This window comes from Dermacentor variabilis, unplaced genomic scaffold (assembly GCF_050947875.1).
Source record: "Dermacentor variabilis isolate Ectoservices unplaced genomic scaffold, ASM5094787v1 scaffold_59, whole genome shotgun sequence".
In the NCBI taxonomy this organism is placed as follows: domain Eukaryota; kingdom Metazoa; phylum Arthropoda; class Arachnida; order Ixodida; family Ixodidae; genus Dermacentor; species Dermacentor variabilis.
This window is the reverse complement of record NW_027460796.1, coordinates 120,021-140,338: the sequence shown is the minus strand read 5'-3', so window position 1 is coordinate 140,338 and position 20,318 is coordinate 120,021. Positions and strand designations below refer to the sequence as shown.

The following is a 20,318-nucleotide window of genomic DNA, read 5'->3' as shown; positions in this document are numbered from 1 at the left end:
GAGAGCTAAGGTACGTCATCTCGGCGCAGAGCCGTGTTGTGGGGTTCATTTTGCAGTTGCTTGTCCTTGTTGGAAGTTTTGGGGCGGTGACATCAATACACAAGTGGTCGCTGCGAGCCAAGGCATCAATCACCCCCTGGCTACCAGCCGTTCTCTTCCTGCCCAGCGGTTGTCGCGCTAGACAGTCGAGATTTTCCGGGCCATGGAGGCGCTGTTAAGAACGGCCAGCTGCAGTGCAAATTTGGCCAACCAGTTGCGACTGTGGAAGCAACATCTCGGGAGCATCGCCGCCAACCTCTAGCCACAGCGTGACTAAATCGACTTTGTGTCGGGGAACAATACGCGCATCCTCCACTCTCCGTCGCTTCAGCTAGGATGCGTTCGATGAAGGAGGCTGTGTGCTGAAACCGCCGCCAACCACTAGCCTCATCGCCGTTGTGACGGAATGAGTTCGGCGGGCTAACTATTGTTACCAAACTCCCCAACGCGGACCTGATCTGCTACGGGTGTGCGAGTTGCCGCAGGAACGCCGTTTTTCGCTCCTTCCCACGCCCCGACCAAGACGCAAGACAACGCGCCACCCGGAACGGCTCCGAGTTCTATGAAGTTCGTGTGGTGTCGGTTTCGGACGTAAATAGGTGTGTGTATGCGTGTATGCGTGTGTGCGCGTGTGTGTGTGTAAAGAGGCGGCTACTTTGCGATAACTAAACGAACGTTCGCATCACCTTGCATCGGGGGAGGACCGAGTGTTTAAAAACTGCCGTTGTGCGGATGCTCGACACACTTCTCTTAAGCAGTCATGTTGGACTGAGACTTTCTCAATCAGTCATGTTAGACTGATGTACTTTCTCAAACACTCATGTTAGACTGATATAAATACTGTGAATAAACCCATATTCCTCGTTCTCGATGACAAGCAGTGCTTCCCTTCATCAACGTCCTCAGCGTGGATAAGTTGGACGACGGCATGGGCCAGCTACCTTCGAAATCATGCCGGACTCCAATCTTGACAACGGATCACGAGCGATGGGATTGAGCCCCCAATCCTGACAAGGCGTTGCCGCGAAATCCAGCCCGAGTTGGCAATCTTTGCGGTGAAATGTATTTTCGAGCGTGAAAAAGACCTTCTAGACAAAATCCAGAATGATTCCCGGTGCAGGGGGTTGCTTTGGTCGGCGGTGCATGGACAGCACGAAACAATTTCAGGCGGGGGCTGAAGCCCTATAAGCTCCCCCCCCCCCCCCCCCCCTTGCTACGCTCCTGGTGGTCTTCTAGTACAAAGATATATTGTGTGTACTCGCGTAATAATCGCACTCGCATAATGCTCCAAGCTCCACATTACCCGCTTTTTTTTTCGAGTAATCATCGTGCCCTCGCAAATTACTGCAATGATTTCCGTATGCCTTTTGCGGTGCCTCGCAGCCATTCGAGCAGTTTTCGGCCATTTCTTTTTGCGAAGCCCTTCCGCCATTGCATGCACAACCGTTCACATGCGCTCCAAAGTCCCGGAATTCGGCAGAGAAAGGAAATGAAACGGTGAGGAAGGATGGACGCTTTTATGGTGGAACACAAGATTTGTGAACGACATTGCTGTCTGCAATGAATGGGAGGGCAACATCTGCGTACGTCTCGCTCTCGAATAAATTAATGGTAGTAGTATGAGCCCGGGATTCGTTAATAATTTTCGGTTGCCATTGACATTGTAAGATCAACGTATAACTGCATTCCTATAAAAAATGGCCTCGATGTTGAGCTTCGACGTCCATACACACATTTCCGCTAAGATTGAGTGACGGAGACAATCCGAGGCGTGACTTAATGGTGGTAAGTAAAAATCTTGATTGGGTACAAGATAACGATCTGGGGCGCGATCGGAGATCTTTGTTCAGAGGAGAACGCATTCGACTAGTCGCTTCTACTTCACAAAGTGGGCTGCATGAAATGTTTTTTACAACGGGTGAGAGAGAGAAGCCAGTCGGCAAACAGTGAGCTCCCTGGAAGTTGACATGCATGAGTTGTCGTCTGCTTGGGTACAATATACAAAACTCAATGTTTCTTGAATATAATAAAAATATTTATAATAAGAAATGTATTTGTTTCTTCTCACGGCCTAAACAAATTCTAAAATAGTAGTACGTATGACTGCTACAATTCATTATTATTAGTTTTTCGTGGTCGCATTTAGTCGCTTCGCGGTATCGCGAACAGCGAAAAAGAAAAGACGGGAGCAGGGGCACGCTTTTCAAGAAGCAACTTGTCATCGCACAGCAATGTCCGACTGGGCCCCTGGTTCTCGGCGCATGATAGGGAACTTTTCAACGCTCTATTCGTTTCTAGAAACGAAAGCGACGCCGGAATTCGCTCTCTGCTATCGCTTAAAGCGACTTTCGAACCTCCAAACGCTGTCCTTCCTCCTCGAGTAACGCTAACGCAACAACCGAGGCGCCCATTGCAAGCACCATTTTCTTAACTGGACTATGCAATGGATGCGAACGTGCGATTCCGTAGCTGCAGCCGCCGTTTGGATCCGATCGAATCCACCAGGGTGTCTACCAACCGGGAAAACCGGGAGAACCGAGAAATCTCAGGGATTTTGAATAGTCTGAAAATACTCAGGGAAAACTCAGGGAATTTGTGCTTCAATAAGGAAAAACGAGCAGTAATTTTGTTGAAAGGGAACGAAACTCGCGGTAATGCTGGCTCGAGTGATAAAGGAATCGTAACGAATCCTCTTTGACGCCGAGTCGTCCACTGGAGGAGTTGCCATTCTACAGTCAACGACAGACTTTCTTGACGCCAGATAATTCGGACGGCTTCGCGGCACCGCAACGTAGCCCATAGAGTCAATGTACGAGAACGTCTGAAATTTCGGACGTGAGAACCTTTCGCCGTCCGACTTTCCGGAATTTTGCCGTCCCCGCACGTCCGAAACTGCATTAATCAAAGCCACCACCACCGCCGCCATTTTTATTACCTTGCCGCCTCGAACCGGCGATCTCGCACGCAGATCCGCTGGCAGCCATAGCCACCACCGCGGCAACGCTAGGCCTAACTGCTTCGAAGTTCGCTATTTTCTTGCCGTCCTGTGCAGTGTTTTTCAATGGAAGAATTCGCTGCTGTCAGCAACGGGTAGAAGCGACTCCGCCTTTGTGCTCATCGCGAATGGCTGCGAAGCTCGGAAAGCACGGCGCGTTGCATACTGCCGGTTCCCGAAAGTCAGACTCGTCTTCCTACAGCAGTGTTATGCGGTGAAGCGCACGCAAAAGTGTTGCGGCAAAGCGCAACAGGCGTGGGAAGGGGCAATTGTCAAGGGACACAGTATGTATTCCTTAATTACAGACGCGTGCACCTGCCATCTCCTGTTACAGTACGGGCTCCGATGTGCCAAATGTACTGCAAGGCCTTCAGAGCTTTTTCTGATGTGCCTGTGGAGATTAGAGCCCTGGCTAGTAAGAGACATGATTCATTATTTTCGAATTGCCGCATTTTCCGGACGTTTTCGCGACCCCTAGGAAGTCCGAAAAACTGTACGGTAACTGTGAAACTGACCAAGGGGATGCTTCAAGTGGTGCGTGTGGCGAACGCGCGGATGGAGGAGGATGAGAACAGAAATGACCTACACATTGAGGTATGAAGTGGAAATGAAGAGTCCCGCCGCTTCTTTGAAGGAGCTTGAGCTCAAAAAAGTATTGGCTGACGCAGAGATGCAGGTGTCCCTCATACAAGCCAAAATAAACTCTTTAAAGCAGTGAAACGCAACACTGTTTGGTTGTACGCGGGCTGTAAGTATGTCAGGGCAGTTGAGGTTGACTTACCAACTTTTGAGAGTGGATCTCACTTGTGAGAAAGCTCAGGCGTCAGAGCAATGGGCTTCTCACATTCGAAAATAGTCGCTCCTGTATGCATTTCCTGCTTATTCGTACTTAAATGTTCAACTCGATTTGCAATGGGTTTTACCATTTTTCTTCGAAGATATTTTATTCACTGTGCATGTTACTAACCCCACCTTTCAGTTTCCTTGTTGAATAAAATAAGCACTACTTATTATTGTTCAAACTGGATTAAGTTGTTTTCTTTTAATTTTTTAGCGTGCTTATTAGAGAATGGCAGCATCGGGCGACATGGTGTCAGTCCGCCTTCATATAAAAGGAAGTTCAATGTCACTCAGGGAATATTGCAAGGCACTGAGGGAAAACCTGGAAAACTCGGAGAATTTGGAAATGTCAGCTTGGTAGAGACCCTGCCACCAGACGTGCAATGCGAAGAAGGTTTCTAAGCGAGTGCCCTTGGTCGCTGAATCGAACACGTCTCTTCGCGTTGTGGTCTCAGCAGACGACGTGCTTGGTTTCGAAATGATGAACAGGAGCGTGTCGTCGGTTTGACCGCAGCAAAAGCGTGGCTGAGCCTCGTGGCTGACGACGTCCGCGCAACCTAGGTCAATCGGATGATAGGAAAGTGAACGGGCGTTCCGAACAACGGTCTCCAATCTCACTCCTGTTAATCAGGAACTGATTAGGAGCTTGAGTGGTGAGGGCGCAACTATCCCAACAAGTGATTACGAATAGAATCGATAAACATTGAAGAACATCTGAAAGCGGCAAAATTCGAATGCGCAACGAAAAACACGTCCTTTCCGGCGAGCAAAGGAAAGCGTGTGACCTCGAGACTACAGCTATTTTTTGGCAGCTTGGCAATGTCTGTTATAATAGCTGCAATCAACGCTCTCACTCGGTTAGGTAACAGGGTAAAAATCTTTTCGCACAAAATGGCGCCTCGTTTTCTACTGGCTCAGGGTCGCCAAGATGGAGCTCAAGAAACGCGAGGCGCACGCCGCCTTCCCGTGCTTCGAGAGGACCGGCTGGAACATTCCAGTGGCGCTCACGCTGCAGATTCCCGAGGGGCACATAGCCGTCGCGAATGCGGCCTTGGACGGACAGCCCGAAGTGTGAGTACTGCGAGCACTCATTTCCAGCGACAGAATGCCCTTCGCCCGTGACGTTCACTTGCCTCTGATGAGCTCGTAGTTTTGGGTCATATAGCATTTGATAGCAAACAGGGGCAGTCGATATTATAGTCCACTTTAATAGCAATAAAATTGAGCTGGGAAGGCCACGCAATGCGTAGGACAGATAACCGATGGTCCATTCGAGTTACAGAATGGCGACCAGGCGAAGGGAAGTGCAGTTGAAGACTGCGGATAATTAGGCGGTATGATGAAATTAACAAATTTGGAGGCACCATTTAGAATCAGGTAGCGCCAGACATTGCTAATTGGATATTGCTGGGATAGGCCTTTGTTCTGTAGTGGAAATAAGCAAAGGATGACGAAGACCCTACAGGCTCTAATCGTAAAGACAATGGCATGGCGCACCTACTGTGCACCGTTGCAACTGCTTGTTTTATTCGTGAGCTAGACTGCGCAAAATTGCTAAGATTGCTTGCACGAAAAAAAAACACCAAAACTCACAAGTGAATTTTTTGCAGAAGCTAACTAATTAACTTTGTTTTCGTCCAACTACTTCAGGGCACACATTGAAATATAGGAATCCCATCCGGTGATTTACAAAGCCTGACGCATTCGCAGCCCAATTTATACACACCAAGGGCGCTATGGCACAAAGCTTTTCCATCTGTTTTGCTGCATTTTCCTGGCATTTAATTTACGTAACTGCCGATGCAAGCATCGATCGTCGCGTACCAGCGTTGTTTGAACAGGCCAATGCAGCATTCTCTTCGTTTAATGGAGGGGACTTTTGTTTGCTTTCGAGGCGAATAACCCGAACGAGATTCGACTAATAATCCTGGAAGCTAGATTGCACAAATGGTATTAAAAAGTTTGAAATACCGTTACGTTACAGCCGCCCAGTTTCGAGATATACGTTACCAATGTAGGCGCTGAACCGCTTTTTTTTTTATCCTGCACTGCAGTGGAGCAGTGGCACATGATGCTGAAATTATCGCGAGGCTTATGTCGAAACTTATCTCTGTTGCCAAAGTCGCTTCAAGTGAATTGCCTCTGAGAGCTCAATGTCTTCAACTGTGCTATCTGCCCCAAGAACAAGAATTGTCGTTAAAGCCCATTATGACAGCCAAGTCATAGTTTGGTAAATTATCAAATACTTCTTTTTGAAAACTTAATAGAAGCAAGTAAAAAGTGAACAGACAGGTATAATTCAATAAATCAGCATCAAACCGAAAATATACACAGAAGCATGAATAGACATTTTTTTTAGGAAAGACTACACTCCGCCTCCGCCGCGGGACGGCCCGGTATTCACTACCTTCGGGATCAGTCCACGTATGGAGTGTGCTCAACGCCTGCGTCACCTCCGCCGCGGTTCGCGCGCGGCATTGCACCATCTTCCCGATCGGGCCACGTGCGGGGAGCGCTTAACGCCCGCTTCACCTCCGCTGTGGGTCGGCCTGGGATTGCACTGTCTTTTTTTTTATAGGGTTTAACGTTCCGAAACCACTTTCTGATCATGAGGCACGCCGTAGTGGAGGACTCCGGAAATTTTGACCACCTGGGGTTCTTTAACGTGCACCTAAATCTAAGTGCACGGGTGTTTTCGCGCCCATCGAAATGCGGCCGCCGCGGCCGGGATCCGATCCCGCGACCTCGTGCGCAGCAGCCCAACACGATAGCCACCGAGCAACCACGGCGGGTATTGCACTGTCTTCGGATCGGCGAACGTATAGGGAGTGCTCAACGCTTGCTTCAATTCCACTGCGGCTCGGCCCGCGGCATTGCGCCATCTTCGGCATTGGGCCACCTGTGGGGAGGGCTCAACGCCTGCTTCGCGTCCGCCGCGGGTCGGCCTGGCATTGCACTAATCTTCGGATAGGCACACGTATGGGGAGTGCTCAACGCCTGCTTCGCGTCCGCCGCGGGTCGGCCTGGCATTGCACTAATCTTCGGATAGGCACACGTATGGGGAGTGCTCAACGCCTGCTTCGCGTCCGCCGCGGGTCGGCCTGGCATTGCACTAATCTTCGGATAGGCACACGTATGGGGAGTGCTCAACGCCTGCTTGACCTCCGCTGCGGGTCGATCCGGTATGAAACTATATTGTGCATCGGTCCACGTATGAAAAATTTTCGTTCTACGCATCATTTGTTCCCGGAGACGATCTGCCAGATCCTGGCCATATGCAGCTTTACTGTAAAATTCGGGAAGAATCGAAGTGGCGCTTGAGCGGCCCAACGTTCGAAGGACCAGAACGTCGCACTTGAGAAGCAGTCACCTATCGGTGTGTTTTAGCACATGAATCGAACATTTTTCTATATGAAATATAATCCAGTCGGTTAATGAGACCACATGTGCGTCCATGCCTCAAGGATTGGAGCTTCAAATGATGAGTGCGATGACGAGGGTAAGAAGTTGCGGTCATATCGGTGCTAACTGAATTAAAAGGTCAATTTTTCGCACTCATTCAAGGTTGTCAATATGGAATGCGTGGAAACGGGATCGTAGAAAAGATCGAGGCATATTCCAGTACAGATCGTATAAGAGTTATGTTTGCTATGTTCTCTATGCGCATTCCCACCGATAGCGACATGTTTGTGCGACATTACATCAACTGTAAATGTAGTCCGTTGTGTTGGCGCGCTATGTTGTAGATGTAGTTTTATGTGTATTAGAAAGGCGCACTGTTGTTAGTAAACCTGATCGCTGCGGTTTTTCGCATTGCCATTTTGTATTTAGCATTTCACTCACAGAAGTATGAAAGTGTTGGACAGCTAGTCGTATTGATTATTAGCACTAACGAGATACAAAACGTTGTCATCGGGACAAGAGCGGGCTTTAACAGCTGTGATGGTGTTGTAAACACATAAGAAAAGTGACACAGAGACCAAAACTCCCAGGATACCTGTCACTTTCGCATGAATAATTTTACCCAGTGAAGTTGCGAACTTTGACTTTATGCGCAAATAGTAAGCGATCTAACCTAGTAGGTCAGCGCCGTGAGCGAAAGTGCGAAATTAGGTTTTTGTTTTGTTTCGTGCTTTACATCTATTATTGAGAGCTTTTGTCATTGCATATGCAGTACGTTTCTGTTCGTCCTGTAGAGCAATGCGATGATTTTTCTGTGCAGAGGATGTGGTCATGTTTTCCTGTTGAACAAAGGATTCATTTCGCCCTCTCGAGCGGAGTGTATTAACTGTTCCTGTCGAGCAGTGGGCTTGGCTGTTCCTGTCAAGAAGAGTGATGAGCTGTTCGTGTCGGAGAGACTAAACGTATTTGATATGAAAATGGTAGGGAGGTTTTGAGAACGCACTGTCGTAAAGGTGCCCACATTTTCTCAACTCACGCCTGATCATTTTAGCACAGAATCGGCACTTTCACACATGTGCATCGCTCAACGCGATATTTTAGTGTTGCAGTAATTGGTGGAAAGTGTACGTTTATTACGTTCAGTGCGCTGTCCCACTGCCTCCTTAACTAGATTCCCGCCGCGTCGCTCGCTTTTCCCTTGCAGCAGCGGTTCCCTTAGTTCCGCGTAAATTCCGTGAGGCGGCACTCGTAGCCTTTTCAACTTCCGGCGGCGGCAGGATGCTTCCACCTGCTCGTTGATAGCGCCGATATGCGTATGCGCCTGGTAGCGAGCGTTCTCACGGGCCTCAGAGACGGTGACAGATGCCATGGTAATCTAAGAGGTCGCAGCACGTGATCTAGGTTTCAGGCGTTCGCCATGAGCAGCGCTCGTTGCCTTTTCGGGGAGACGAGAAAAGGGAGAGGGCGCGGAACCGCGTTTACCGGACCACGCGGCAGGCATCTAGTAAAGGAGGCATTGGCTGACCCGACAACTATAGAATGGCGGCATTCGGGTTCTCCAGTAAGACTAAGTATTATTGCGGAACGTACCATAAATAAAATTCTTTACACGATATTGCAGAGCAAGTTCTTGGAAAAAATAAATCACATTAACAAGAAGGCTTCAAACCCCAACGCATCGAACTACGACGAATAGACGAACGATATATACTACCCACGCGACAGTATCGCAGTAGTAGTACTTGCGCGGGGTGATGATGTCTGTCGTGATGACAAGTTGGTGGCTTTTCTGCTAAATAAAAAATTCTTGGAGGCGTCATGAATTTTTGATTGGCCGGAATGTTTTTGGCTTTTTGTGGTATGGGGTGAGGGGGGGGGTTGGTGAATCAGAAGGGAATAGAACATTTATTTAAACATTCTCATAATCATATGCTTCTTGAGATGTTGCGAACTTGCTCCACGCATTCATTGACGAGGAACTGTGCAGCACATTCAGATGTTCGCAAGTCCTCATATTGTCAGCAACCTCACTCGTTGCTATTCATGCTAGCACGCGTGAAGCAAATTCAAATCACGCAAGAATACTCGAAAAAATTGGATCACAGTAGCACTTGCAGTAAAGGAACATACGTGCAGCAAAAAAAAATTACGGTGGAACTGACCTCACGATGACTGTCGACGGTAATAACGTTAGCACTGGATCAATCCAGTGACAGCGTATTGCCAGCGTCGAAAGGAAGTAGGTATGAGGCGTGTACTGCAGCAGGATTCCTTTTTCGCGCTTTCCTATGAACACTACGGCGTCTGGCGCCACCACTGCGAAGCCTGCTCACGGCCTCAGAAATGCATGACGCCTTAGAAACGCGTCACGTAGCAAGAAGGCTCCTGAATTGCGCTTCTTTCTGGAAATGCTGCGCCGTGTAGTGGCACTGCTGCGAAGTCCGCGCGTGACCTCCCATACGCGAAGCGGGGCGCGCTGGTTCCTCTGAGCGCTAATTTTTTTCCTTGATTTCCGCATACTCAGTGGCACATACTAGCAATTCAAGTCGGCGAGTGGTTGATTGGAGAACGGCGCATACCTAGTACATTCATGGCGCAGCTCGCTGAGGCGGTGTCGGAAAAGGCCTTTATTGAAAAGCGCGTAGCCAGTGCATCTGTGCAGAAGCCTCCTAAAGCCGCGGACTGCTGTTCTTGAGGAAATCGTGTCACGTGGGTTCGATTGGCACATTCGCAGTGACGCATACCGAATTACCGTGTTCAGCGAAGAGGAGCGCACACCTGCTTGCACATACCCAGCGACTCATGTTGACATTAAAAGAGGTTCACTGGAGGCCAGCGCACACCGAGCGGCACATAGCGAGTACTCCAAGTCGGCCTGAAAGTCTTTCTTCGAACAGCGGGGCCTACCCGCTCCTACAGGGAAGTCTGTTGGTGTGAGAGAGATTCGGTCATGGAAGAGCGGCCCTTATGTGCACGTTGGCACAAACTCTGTGACCCAGGTTGGTCCGATGGTTGGTTCAGCACAGCAGCTCCACGCGGCACCCATTCGACCATTGACTACTCAGAGGCGGGAAAGTGGTTAGCTACAGACATACATGGAAACATGCATAGATAGATATATAAATAGATACAGACAGACAGACACACATGCCGACAGACAGATAGATAGCCCCCAGAAAGTGCGTGAATTATCCAAGGAATGCTAAACGCATTAAAGAGTTCAAAGCCAGCAACAAAGACCAAACATTATGAGTAACACTCTATCCGTCGAACACGCAACACTATGTATGTAGAGCACAAATAGCATGGTGACCACCGCAATGGGGGACGGGGCCAGGTAAGTGTATAGGTAAACCCTGGCGCCATCCAAGTAGGCGCCTTTCCAGAAATCTGGTGGCGACGGCTACGTCCTCGAATGTGAGTCCGAAATGCGTAGTTGAAGTTATGGAACAAGTTACTCCAGTAAGCTGCCTATATAACGCCTCTTCTCAGGTTCAATGCGCGCAGAGGTGGTGGGCTGCGCATACATCCAAAGCTCTTCTAAAAGCACCACTGCCCAGTCGAAGGCCACGTGCTCACTGTTTGTGTTTACGCTTCGCTTCTTTCGATCTTGTTTCTTTCGCACCGAAGAGTTCGCAGAAAACGTATCTGTTTTTACTTTGCAGGAATGGTAGCATGATTACCGTCAAGTTCAAAGATACGTTGGCCATGCCTCTGGACATGCTTGCCTGGGTGGTATTCCCAGCATCTCTGAAGCGGACGAATGTCCTTCCAGGCGTAAGTACGGAATCGGGATAGTTCTTGTTGCGGTTGTTAGATTTTTGTGCATGTCTCAAATATGGCGGGGTACCGTCTTGAACTTGGTAATAGTGCAAGAGTCAAAGTGAATGCTAGTGACAGCTTGACATCTCGACTAGTGAGTTTGATTGCAAGCGATCCACATTTTTTTTGCCTACCAACGGCATTCGAGTTGATGTGTCTTGGAAGTGCGTGCTCCAATTTTGCAATACAGTGAGACCGTGTGAGCTTGGAATATTTCTCCAGCGTGTAGGAAGCACACACATCCACTGTACTGCAGTTTCTTGTCTCGAAGTAGCGCCTTATTAATTTTTGTCTTAAGAAATATTGTAGTGGCTTTACTAAGGTTCATTAACTTTTATCATGTTTTCGTATTGCTCAATGCAAACGAAACTTGAGTCACTAGTGGGGTCAGTATGATAGAAAGATGTCTAGCCAACAAAAGTTTAGTTTCACTTAAAGGTAACTGTATGGCTGTATTGCTGTTGCAATGAGAGCGCTAAGCTGTTTGCTGTAAGTTACGCGAAATATTTATATTGTCGCTAGAAAGATGCATTTTCTGTACATTAGTGGGACTGTTCAAGAAATACTGGGATACGAGCTTATGTGAATGCGCAACATTTCAATTTTGACTGCTCGGTTCTTCATTCGAGCAATAATATCGTGCTCTTTAACGCTTTTGTGATTCAGTAGAGCACGAGCGTTCGGCTTGATACTATGCTTTGTGGCCAAGCAAGCTCTCATACAAAAGCTCTAGAGATTTTCACGCCAGATTGCTACACACCCTCACATGGTGTTCTACCCACTTGACTTTACTTGTTTTGTGCTTTTGTTTCGTTTTATGGCCCTCCTAAGCTAAAGCTTTATTGTTCCGTTAATTTTGTAATATAGCGTACCTCGGCAGGATGTAAATTCTGGTTAATTTACCTGATACGGACGCGCCATCCACGTACATGAAGCCGTATCTTGCTTATGGTTCTTTTCGTGTCTTCGATTCCAGTAGCTTTTTCGACAGTTAGACTTATTCTTCATCTTATCGTCAGCAGTCTTTCTCCTCTGCTTATCTTGTATTATAATCTGTGCGTCAACTGCAAATAAACAAAAAAGGGCCCATTCCAATCCAACTCAGCTCGCGTGCGTTTGTTTTCCAGAGCGCTGTGTGTTAGCCACAATATATTAATGCCAATCAAATGACCCTGCCTTCATTTATCACTAATGTGCTGCTTCCCACCAGATAAATGGCTGACTTATTATGGTCGTGTATTCATTATTTATAACATTGTAGGGTCCGTTGTCCCTCTTGAACTACAGCTTATGACATTGATACACACTAATATGCCTCACACCTACGTTCAATTAATGAGGACCTTAACCTAGAAGAGTAAGGTAATTAAGAAGACAAAGGTAATGTTCAACTGCCTGGAAAGGAAGCAATAATTCATGATCGCTAGACTACCCTAGGTCTATGCACTAGTACACATATCTAGATAAATTATTTGCAAAGGATCCTGATCAAGAGAAATAAATTACAGAAGAATAAAAATCAATTGGAGTACATACGGCCTGCGTTACCAAATCCTGACAGGAAGTTTAACCCGGTCGTTTAAAAAGGAAATGCAGAATAATTGCATTCTACCGCAGCTAACTTATGGGGAAGAAACTTGAAGGTTACCAAAGAAGCTCGAGAACAAGTTATGGACACCACAAAGAGCAGTGGAGGGAAAATGTAGAAGCATAACGTGTGAGTAAGAGCAGTGCGAATCAGATAAATCGGTTCATTAATAGCCGAGATAGAAATATTTCAGTGCCGTGAACCCATGATTTGAGGAACCGGATACCACTGTCAAGAAAGACCCTCTATACACTTAACAAGGGTAGGGATCAGAGCTAGATGGTACGGCGTCATTTTCCTTAAGGCAGGTCAAGCGCGAAAAGACACGGACGGCGAAAAGAAATCAAACAGAGCTTTGCATCGAACTGGTTGGACATGCGCACAAAAACACGGATGGCGAGAAGGCAGAACGCTGCTTCCACCCACTGCCTATTTAGTGGAGGTCAGTGCTTCCAACTGGTTAGAAGTACGGCTCTTTGCCTTTGTGCGCTTGACCTACATTGAAGGGCCCTTCACCAGGTCCTATAGCAAATTTTGGTTATACGCTGGAAGTGGTTACGTGTCCTTTAGGGAGCTTTCTGCCGCAAGAAGTTTTCAAATCAAATTAATAGACGAGATAGCAATATTTCAGTGCCGCGAACCCATGATTTTAGCAGGCGGGCTCCACTGCATAGCGAGGCTCCCTTTCCACTCGCCCCGTCTAGCCTTCGCAAGCGAAATTCCTTCCCCGAGTTCTCCTATGCCGGAGCTCGAGGATCGCGTGAAACATACGTAACGGGCCCCACCTTCACTTTCTTTTTCTCCTCGTTTTTTTTTCTTTCTTTTTTTGCCGGCGCTACGCATTTGCGCTGACCGCGTCGCGCGCGAGCTGTTGTCTCGTTCGCGCAGCGCACGATTTGGCGCGCAGTGCACAAGGAAACATGACTAGCGGTATAATTCAGTGCTACACGAGTACTGAGGCTGAACAAGCGGATCGCAGAGCGTGATCACCCGCTGGAGCACGGTAGAAAATGTCAGTTTCGGTACCTATGCACGTGACGGCACGACCGTGGAAACGAGCAGACGAAGCGGAAGTACATCTCTCTTGCTTTGGCGCTAAGTAAAACGAAAAACACAAACGTTCCGTTTGGGTCCTTTATTATTTCTCTTAGTTTGAATTCGTCAATTCAACGAATACATCGCACAGATAACATATGTTGTCTTGAATAATCCGCGAGGTCACGTGTCACCACGAGCGACGTCACACTGCGGACTCAGCCATTACCTCCTAGACAAGTTAGGAGGTAATGCTCAAGTACGATAGGCGCAGGGACGCGGCTAAGTCATCCTCCGGTTTGGAGCGCGGCGCCCGCGAGGAAAAGGAAAAACGGCGTTCGGTTTGAAATTTCTGATCTTTCCGAGGCGCGTAGCGATATAATACTTTGCAGACACGATCGTTATCGCGCAATGTATGCTCTGCGCTTGTCAGCTCAATACGGCGAGAACGGGTGAGGGGCTCTTTAAGGAAGGAAAATTTCTCCACTCGCCCCTTGAAGCCTCCGCAAGCCAATTTCCTTCCCTGCGTTCTCCCAAACCGCAGCTCGAGAAACGCGTGTCGCATACGTCACGGGCCCTGCGTACATTTCTTTTTCTCCTCGCTTTGTTTTTTGCGGCTCGGCGCACTTCCGCTGACGGCGTCGCGTGCGAGCTGTTGGGATTGTCTCGTTTCGCGCAGCGCACGATTTTGTGCGCTGTGTAAGAGGACGCCTTACTGGCGGTATAAGCCAGTGCTACACGAATACTGAGGCAGACACAAGCGGATCACAGAGCATGATCGCGCGCTGGAACTCGGCAGGAAATGACAGTTTCGTTGTCTGCGCTCGCGACGGCGCGACGTGGGAACAAGCAGACGAAACGGAAGTACATTTCTCTCGCTTCGATGCGGAGTAAAACAAAACAAAAAGAAAGCACCGCAGACATTCGGTGTGTGTGTTTATTTATCTAAACTTTATATCGTCTACTGTGGCAGCGGATGACACACATAACACATGTTTCTTTGAATAATTCTCGAAATCACGTGCCGCTATGAGCGTCATCACAGCACTGCCGTGTACCTAGACACGCTTGTGCTATATGCGCCGACTCTGCGGCTGGGAGCGCGGCGGCCGCGAGGAGGAGGGCAAGCGGCGGTCGGTTCGAAATTTCAGCTCTTTCCGCGGCGCGTGGCGATGTAATACTTAGCAGACACGAAGCTCAAGATGGCCAGACCTGGAGGGGGGCCCCTTAACAGAAACAAATGGAGCGAGTCAGGCCGTGTAATAACCGCTGGACATAGATTTACAGAATAGGTGCCGAGGGAAGCGAAGCGCACTCGAAGACGGGTGAATATTAGTTCGGGTGATGAAATTGGGAAAGTTGCAGGTGCAAGTCGGGATGAGGCAGCGCAATACAGAGGTAATTTCGAATTCCTGGGAGAGGGCTTCGTCCTGCAATGAAAATAAAGACAGGCTGATGATGACAATGACGATGATAATGACCTACCTTCAATTCGCTACTGTACTTCTTGACGATCATCCTGTTCTAAACGTCCTGTAGGATATCTGCAATCTCCTTGTTGGCCACAACGTTTTGTATGCGACTATTGCTAGTATCTTCAAGAGCGGCTCTTACAGCTTGGTTCGAGACAATGGTTAACCATAGCAGCGATAGGGGCTATGGTTATCTGTTATACCGAGCACTGATTTTGCAAGTGTTCGAAAGGCAAATAGATACCCAGCATTGCGCGTGTCTTAAAATGAGAACTGCTTGAGACACACACGCTTGTACTTAAGGTTTTACACTGGGTAATTAAAAAATTGTTTTCACTTAAGTTACAATATTTTTGCGTCGCATCACTATTTACCAACACGTCATCCAAGCTTTGTTTCTGTTTGCAGAAGATAGCCATCTACACACAAAATAAAAATGCGGCCCTGACGGCGTCCGCCAAGAATGCCTTCGAGTTTCTCGCCAAATATTTCCAGGACCCCGCGAAAGAACTGATCACAAAGATTGGTGCGTATTGAAACTATTTTGCCGGAGTTTCCTAGGTTAGGCTATGCTAGAATTGCTGTTACGGTAAAGTGTTTACTTGTACAGCGTGCATTACTGGGCAATGTCTTGTGTACATCGTGTACGGAACAGTGTAACTGCTTCGAAACGTGCACGTTTCGAAGTGATGACGCATTGAGTATCTGCGCTGACGCTATGAACATAACACGAATAACTCAGTCGTACGATAAAATATTTTGTGAGCTAGCGGCACTAAAAGTGGGAGAAAAACATAACAAAACAAGACACCGCACTGCTTAACTAATAAAATTTTTATTACAGGTGACGTGATTTATAACCCCTCAATTATTGTGGAAAATAAATATGCAGATATAAACCATGTGCACATAAAGCTCTTAAAAAAAGCAACGGAATTTGTCTCACGATGACTGTCTACAGTAATGCGTTTAGCATCGGGTCAATATAGCGACCGAACGTATGCCACCGTCGAAACGAGCTATGCGTGAGGCGCGTGCTGCATCGGGATTCCGCTTTAGCGACGACACCTAGCGCTGCCGCCGCGAATGCTGCGTTCGAAGCGCCTGGCGCGCCGGTACGTGCGAGCGCTAAGAATCGCGTCATGCGGCAACCAATCTCTTCTCTTGCACTTCGATGGATGGATGTTATGCGCGTCCTCTTTGGAACGGGGCGGTGGGTTGCGCCACCAAGCTCTCGCTATTATACCGCCTAACGTTCTACCTAGGTTAAACAACAACAACAACAACAAAAAAAAAAGAAAGAATACGATATGAACTATCCCACCCAAATTTTCTGATCCCCTATTTCGAACTGTGCTTTTGTATGTCTCCGTTTTTGTCGTTTCCCTACTTTTCTTCCACCAATCCTCCAATCGCCTCTTACTAATGCCTATTGCGAACATGTTTACTTTTCCACTGCTCTTGCTGAACCCAAGTGCTTCAAGGAGTCCAGGGGCGCCTAAATCGACCGCTGGGTAGACTTCTTCACATTCTAATAAAACAGGCTCCATAGTCTCCCTAGCTTTACTGCAGCAAGCACATGCTTCTTCTTCCGTGTTATATATCGCTTTATAGGTGCGTGTTCTAAGGCATCCCGATCTCGCTTCGAAAAGTAATGAGCTTCCCTTTGACTTATCATAAATTTTCTTTCCTGATTTCGTTTTTTTCCTCTTAAGTAGTTACTCATGGCAGGTTCCTTTTTCATTGCCGCCACCCATGAGATTATTGGAACCTCTCTGGCTTTCCGCTAGACCTACAGGCCACATACTTGCTGGTAAGCTTCCTAGTTCTTTTCCTCTACTGTGAATCAATGTTTTTCCTGTACAGATACATCAACACTCTCCCAGCCCATTTACCTTCTGTAGACAGCCGAGCAGCAGGAAACGAAAGAGTGCTTTATTGCGAGAAGCACGTGTGTTTATACACAGGCAGACCAGGCTTGCGCATGCGTATCAAAATATTCTTGATGACGTAGCCACTGGTCACATCTTCCTTCCTTTGAGAAAAAAAAACGAGATTGTACTAAAGATTGCACAACCAACTAATAAGTCAGTTTGCACAGCTTCTACTGAACTGTTTATGTGTGGCGTTCTGGGAGAGGATACCGTTGCGTCTCTCTACGCTGTCGTGTGCTTCTACGGAGCGCCTCTTGAGGTGCTTGTTGCTCGGTGTTGCTCGGCTGAGGGGAGGACTGAGGGGTCGCTATCCTACACTCGTTCTGCGGGGGGAAAGCTTGTCCTTTTGATCTGAGGTGCTCCCTCGTGCGTCGTAGATGCTGCCCATTCTCTGTAGCAACGACACAAGAGCGCGGTGTACTTCCCGGGCCTATGACAACTGCTGGTGCCGATGTCCTGTGTGTCGTATCATAAACAGTCCCCGTGGAGCCCCTGTGAATATCCGGTAGACTTCGCATTGTTCTGTTGTAGAATACGCATTGTTTGCGCCTTATTTCGTCGAGTCGCTTTCGGACAATTTCGGTTGGCACGGTTTGTGGTTCGAGGTGGTAGTCAAGTACTGGCAGTTTAGTCCTCGTCTGACGTCCCATGAGTCGTTGTGCGGGCGACTTCAGGCGGTCGTCCCTTGGCATGTTCCTCCATTCTAGCAAGGCACTGTAGAACTCCAGCGTTCCATACCGGTACTTCTTGAGCAGTTTCTTTGCTTCTCGGACGGCCCTTTCAGCCATGCCGTTAGCGCGAGTGTAATGCGGACTGGAAGTCTCGTAAACGATGTCCAACTGTGTGGAAAAAACGCGGAAGCACGCACTATTGAACGGGAGGCCATTATCACTGCATGTTTTTGCTGGGATGCCATGAGTGACGAAAATCTGCATGCACACGTTTGTCAGCGCTTCTGCTGTTGTTCGACGCATCTGCTTGATCTCGAAAAAAAAGAAAAGAATAGAAATCTACCATCACCAGGTACTCATCGCTCTCGTGGTAGAAACGGTCGACTCCGACTACTTGCCACGGCAGAGTAGGTATGTCGTGACTAAGCATGGGTAACCTGGCGTTCCTGTTCTTGCACCTTTGACAAAGTAGGCAAGTCTTCGCAAGAGCTGCAATATCCGCCGACGTGCCAGGCCAGTACATTACTTCTTTGGCTCTTGCCTTCATTTTTTCTTCACCCCCGTGTGCCGCGTGGAGTAGATGAAGTACTTCTTGTCATTTTGTGGCGGGAATGACGAGTTTGTTGCTTCTTAGGAGGAGACGGTCTTCGGCATGTAGTTCGTCGCGGTAATTCCAGTACGCGCGTACGGCCTCGGATGCCTGTTGCTTGCTCTCGGGCCATTCGTTGCTTGCGTAGCTACACAATTCAGTCATTGTTGCATCTTTCAGTAGATCTTCACGGATTCCCTGCAGTTGCCGATCGGAGACTGGAAGCGAAGAAAGAGCATGTACTTGAAAATCCATCGATTCTTCCTTCAGCTCAGTCTTGTTCGGAAAGCGTGACAGCGCATCCGCTAGGAACAGTTCTTTTCCTGGCTTGTAGGTCACTCTTATAGGGAACCTCTGAAGAGCGAGTCTTATACGCTGCAAGCGTAACGGGCACTCGCAAAGCTGTTTTTTAAATATTGACTCTAGGGGGCGATGATCAGATTCGATGATGACCTCTGGCTGCCCTAGCAAGTAGTCTTCAAACGTTGCGCAGCCGTGAACAATGGCTAGCATTTCTTTCTCGATTTGCGCATATTTCTTTTGCGCTTCGGTAAGCGACCGTGATGAGTAGGCGATTGGGTGTCCGTTTTGCAGAAGAACTGCCCCCACCCTTTTCTGGCTTGCATCTACTGACAACGTCAGCGGTATTCCTTTCTCGAAATAGGCGAGAACAGGTGCATTTGTTAGACAGGCGCGAAGGCCTTGGAAACATTCTTCGTCTAGCCTAATTTGCCAAAATCCTGATGACGCATCTAAAGTTGAAAAGTACTTTGCCCCATGCAGGCGAGGAACAACGTCTTCTAATGTCGACATATGATAGTGCTCTCAGTAAGGCCTTGTTCAAATCCGAAGGATCTAAACAAATGCGTACTTTGTCGTTTCTAATCACTACGACCATGTGACTTGACCAGTAAGTAGGTTCAGTTACCTTCGCAATGACGAGGTTGCGCTCCAGTTTATCGAGTTCCTGTTTCACGCGTTCTTGAAGAGCAACCGCCACCCTTCGGGCTGGCTTGACGCTGCCTCGTGCTCCTGGCTTGAGCTGAATGTGGTACGTAACACCCTTCAGTTCTCCGAGGCCTTGGAATACATCACCAAATACGGCACTTGGGTCCTGCATTGGCCGCGCGTCGACTCAGCGTACGCGGATTATCAGTCCCAAGCGTTCTGCAATATTGCCGCTGATTGTTGCTGGAGCGGCCTGGGGTACAATAAACAATTCCGCTAGGCAACTGTGAGCCTTGTAAGATGTAGTCAAGGTGATTTTCTGAAAAGCCGTTTGCTTGTGGCCGAAGAAGGCACGCAAAGTGGTCGAGCATGGCTGTGCCGACTGTGTAGATAGTTTTCGGAGCATCGTCTCAGGCATGATGCAGCAGTTGGCTCCCGTGTCGATGGTGCAGTCAACCGCCGCTCCTGCGATAATAATTTACGCCGACCAACGGTCCTCACTGGCGATAGCATATGCTTCTAGGTGTGAAGGAAGTATTCTTCGTCCTCTCCTAAAACAACCTGCTGGACTTCGCATGACGCTGACCTTGATCTTTGTTGTGTCCGACGGCACATTCGAGCGGAATGATTGCTTCTACCGCAGTTGTTGCAGCGTTTGCCCTGAGCCGCACATTTCCCATTTGTGTGCTTTTCAAGAGCACAGTTGGAGCAAGGCGTTGCTCTCGCTTTTATTGCGGCGACTGTCGCGTCGGCCGTTCTAGCTCGGATTTCTCGAAGTTTTACGCGGGTTTGTTCTCGTGCGCGGCACATTTCTACTGCTTTTGAAAATGAGGGGTTTTCCGAGAGGAGTTTCTGCTGGAAGTCTTTATCTCTGATGCCGAGAATTTTTCTGCTTCGTATCAGCCGTTCCTTGAGCTCACCGAATTCGCATCTGCTCGCGAGAATTCGCAGTTCCGTGAGCCAGTCATTAAAGGACTCTTCCT

The 20,318-nt window shown here is 48.2% G+C and overlaps 1 protein-coding gene across 1 annotated transcript in view; it reads left to right on the top strand.

The window, feature by feature from the left end:
- The window catches only part of LOC142569078 (uncharacterized), a 129,746-nt gene that overhangs the window by 36,486 nt on the left and 72,942 nt on the right, over positions 1-20,318 (top strand). The window contains exons 4-6 of the mRNA XM_075678582.1: positions 4,793-4,945; positions 10,942-11,053; positions 15,602-15,719. Of these exons, the coding sequence (XP_075534697.1) occupies positions 4,793-4,945; positions 10,942-11,053; positions 15,602-15,719 (383 nt within the window). The remainder of the gene's footprint in view (positions 1-4,792; positions 4,946-10,941; positions 11,054-15,601; positions 15,720-20,318) is intronic.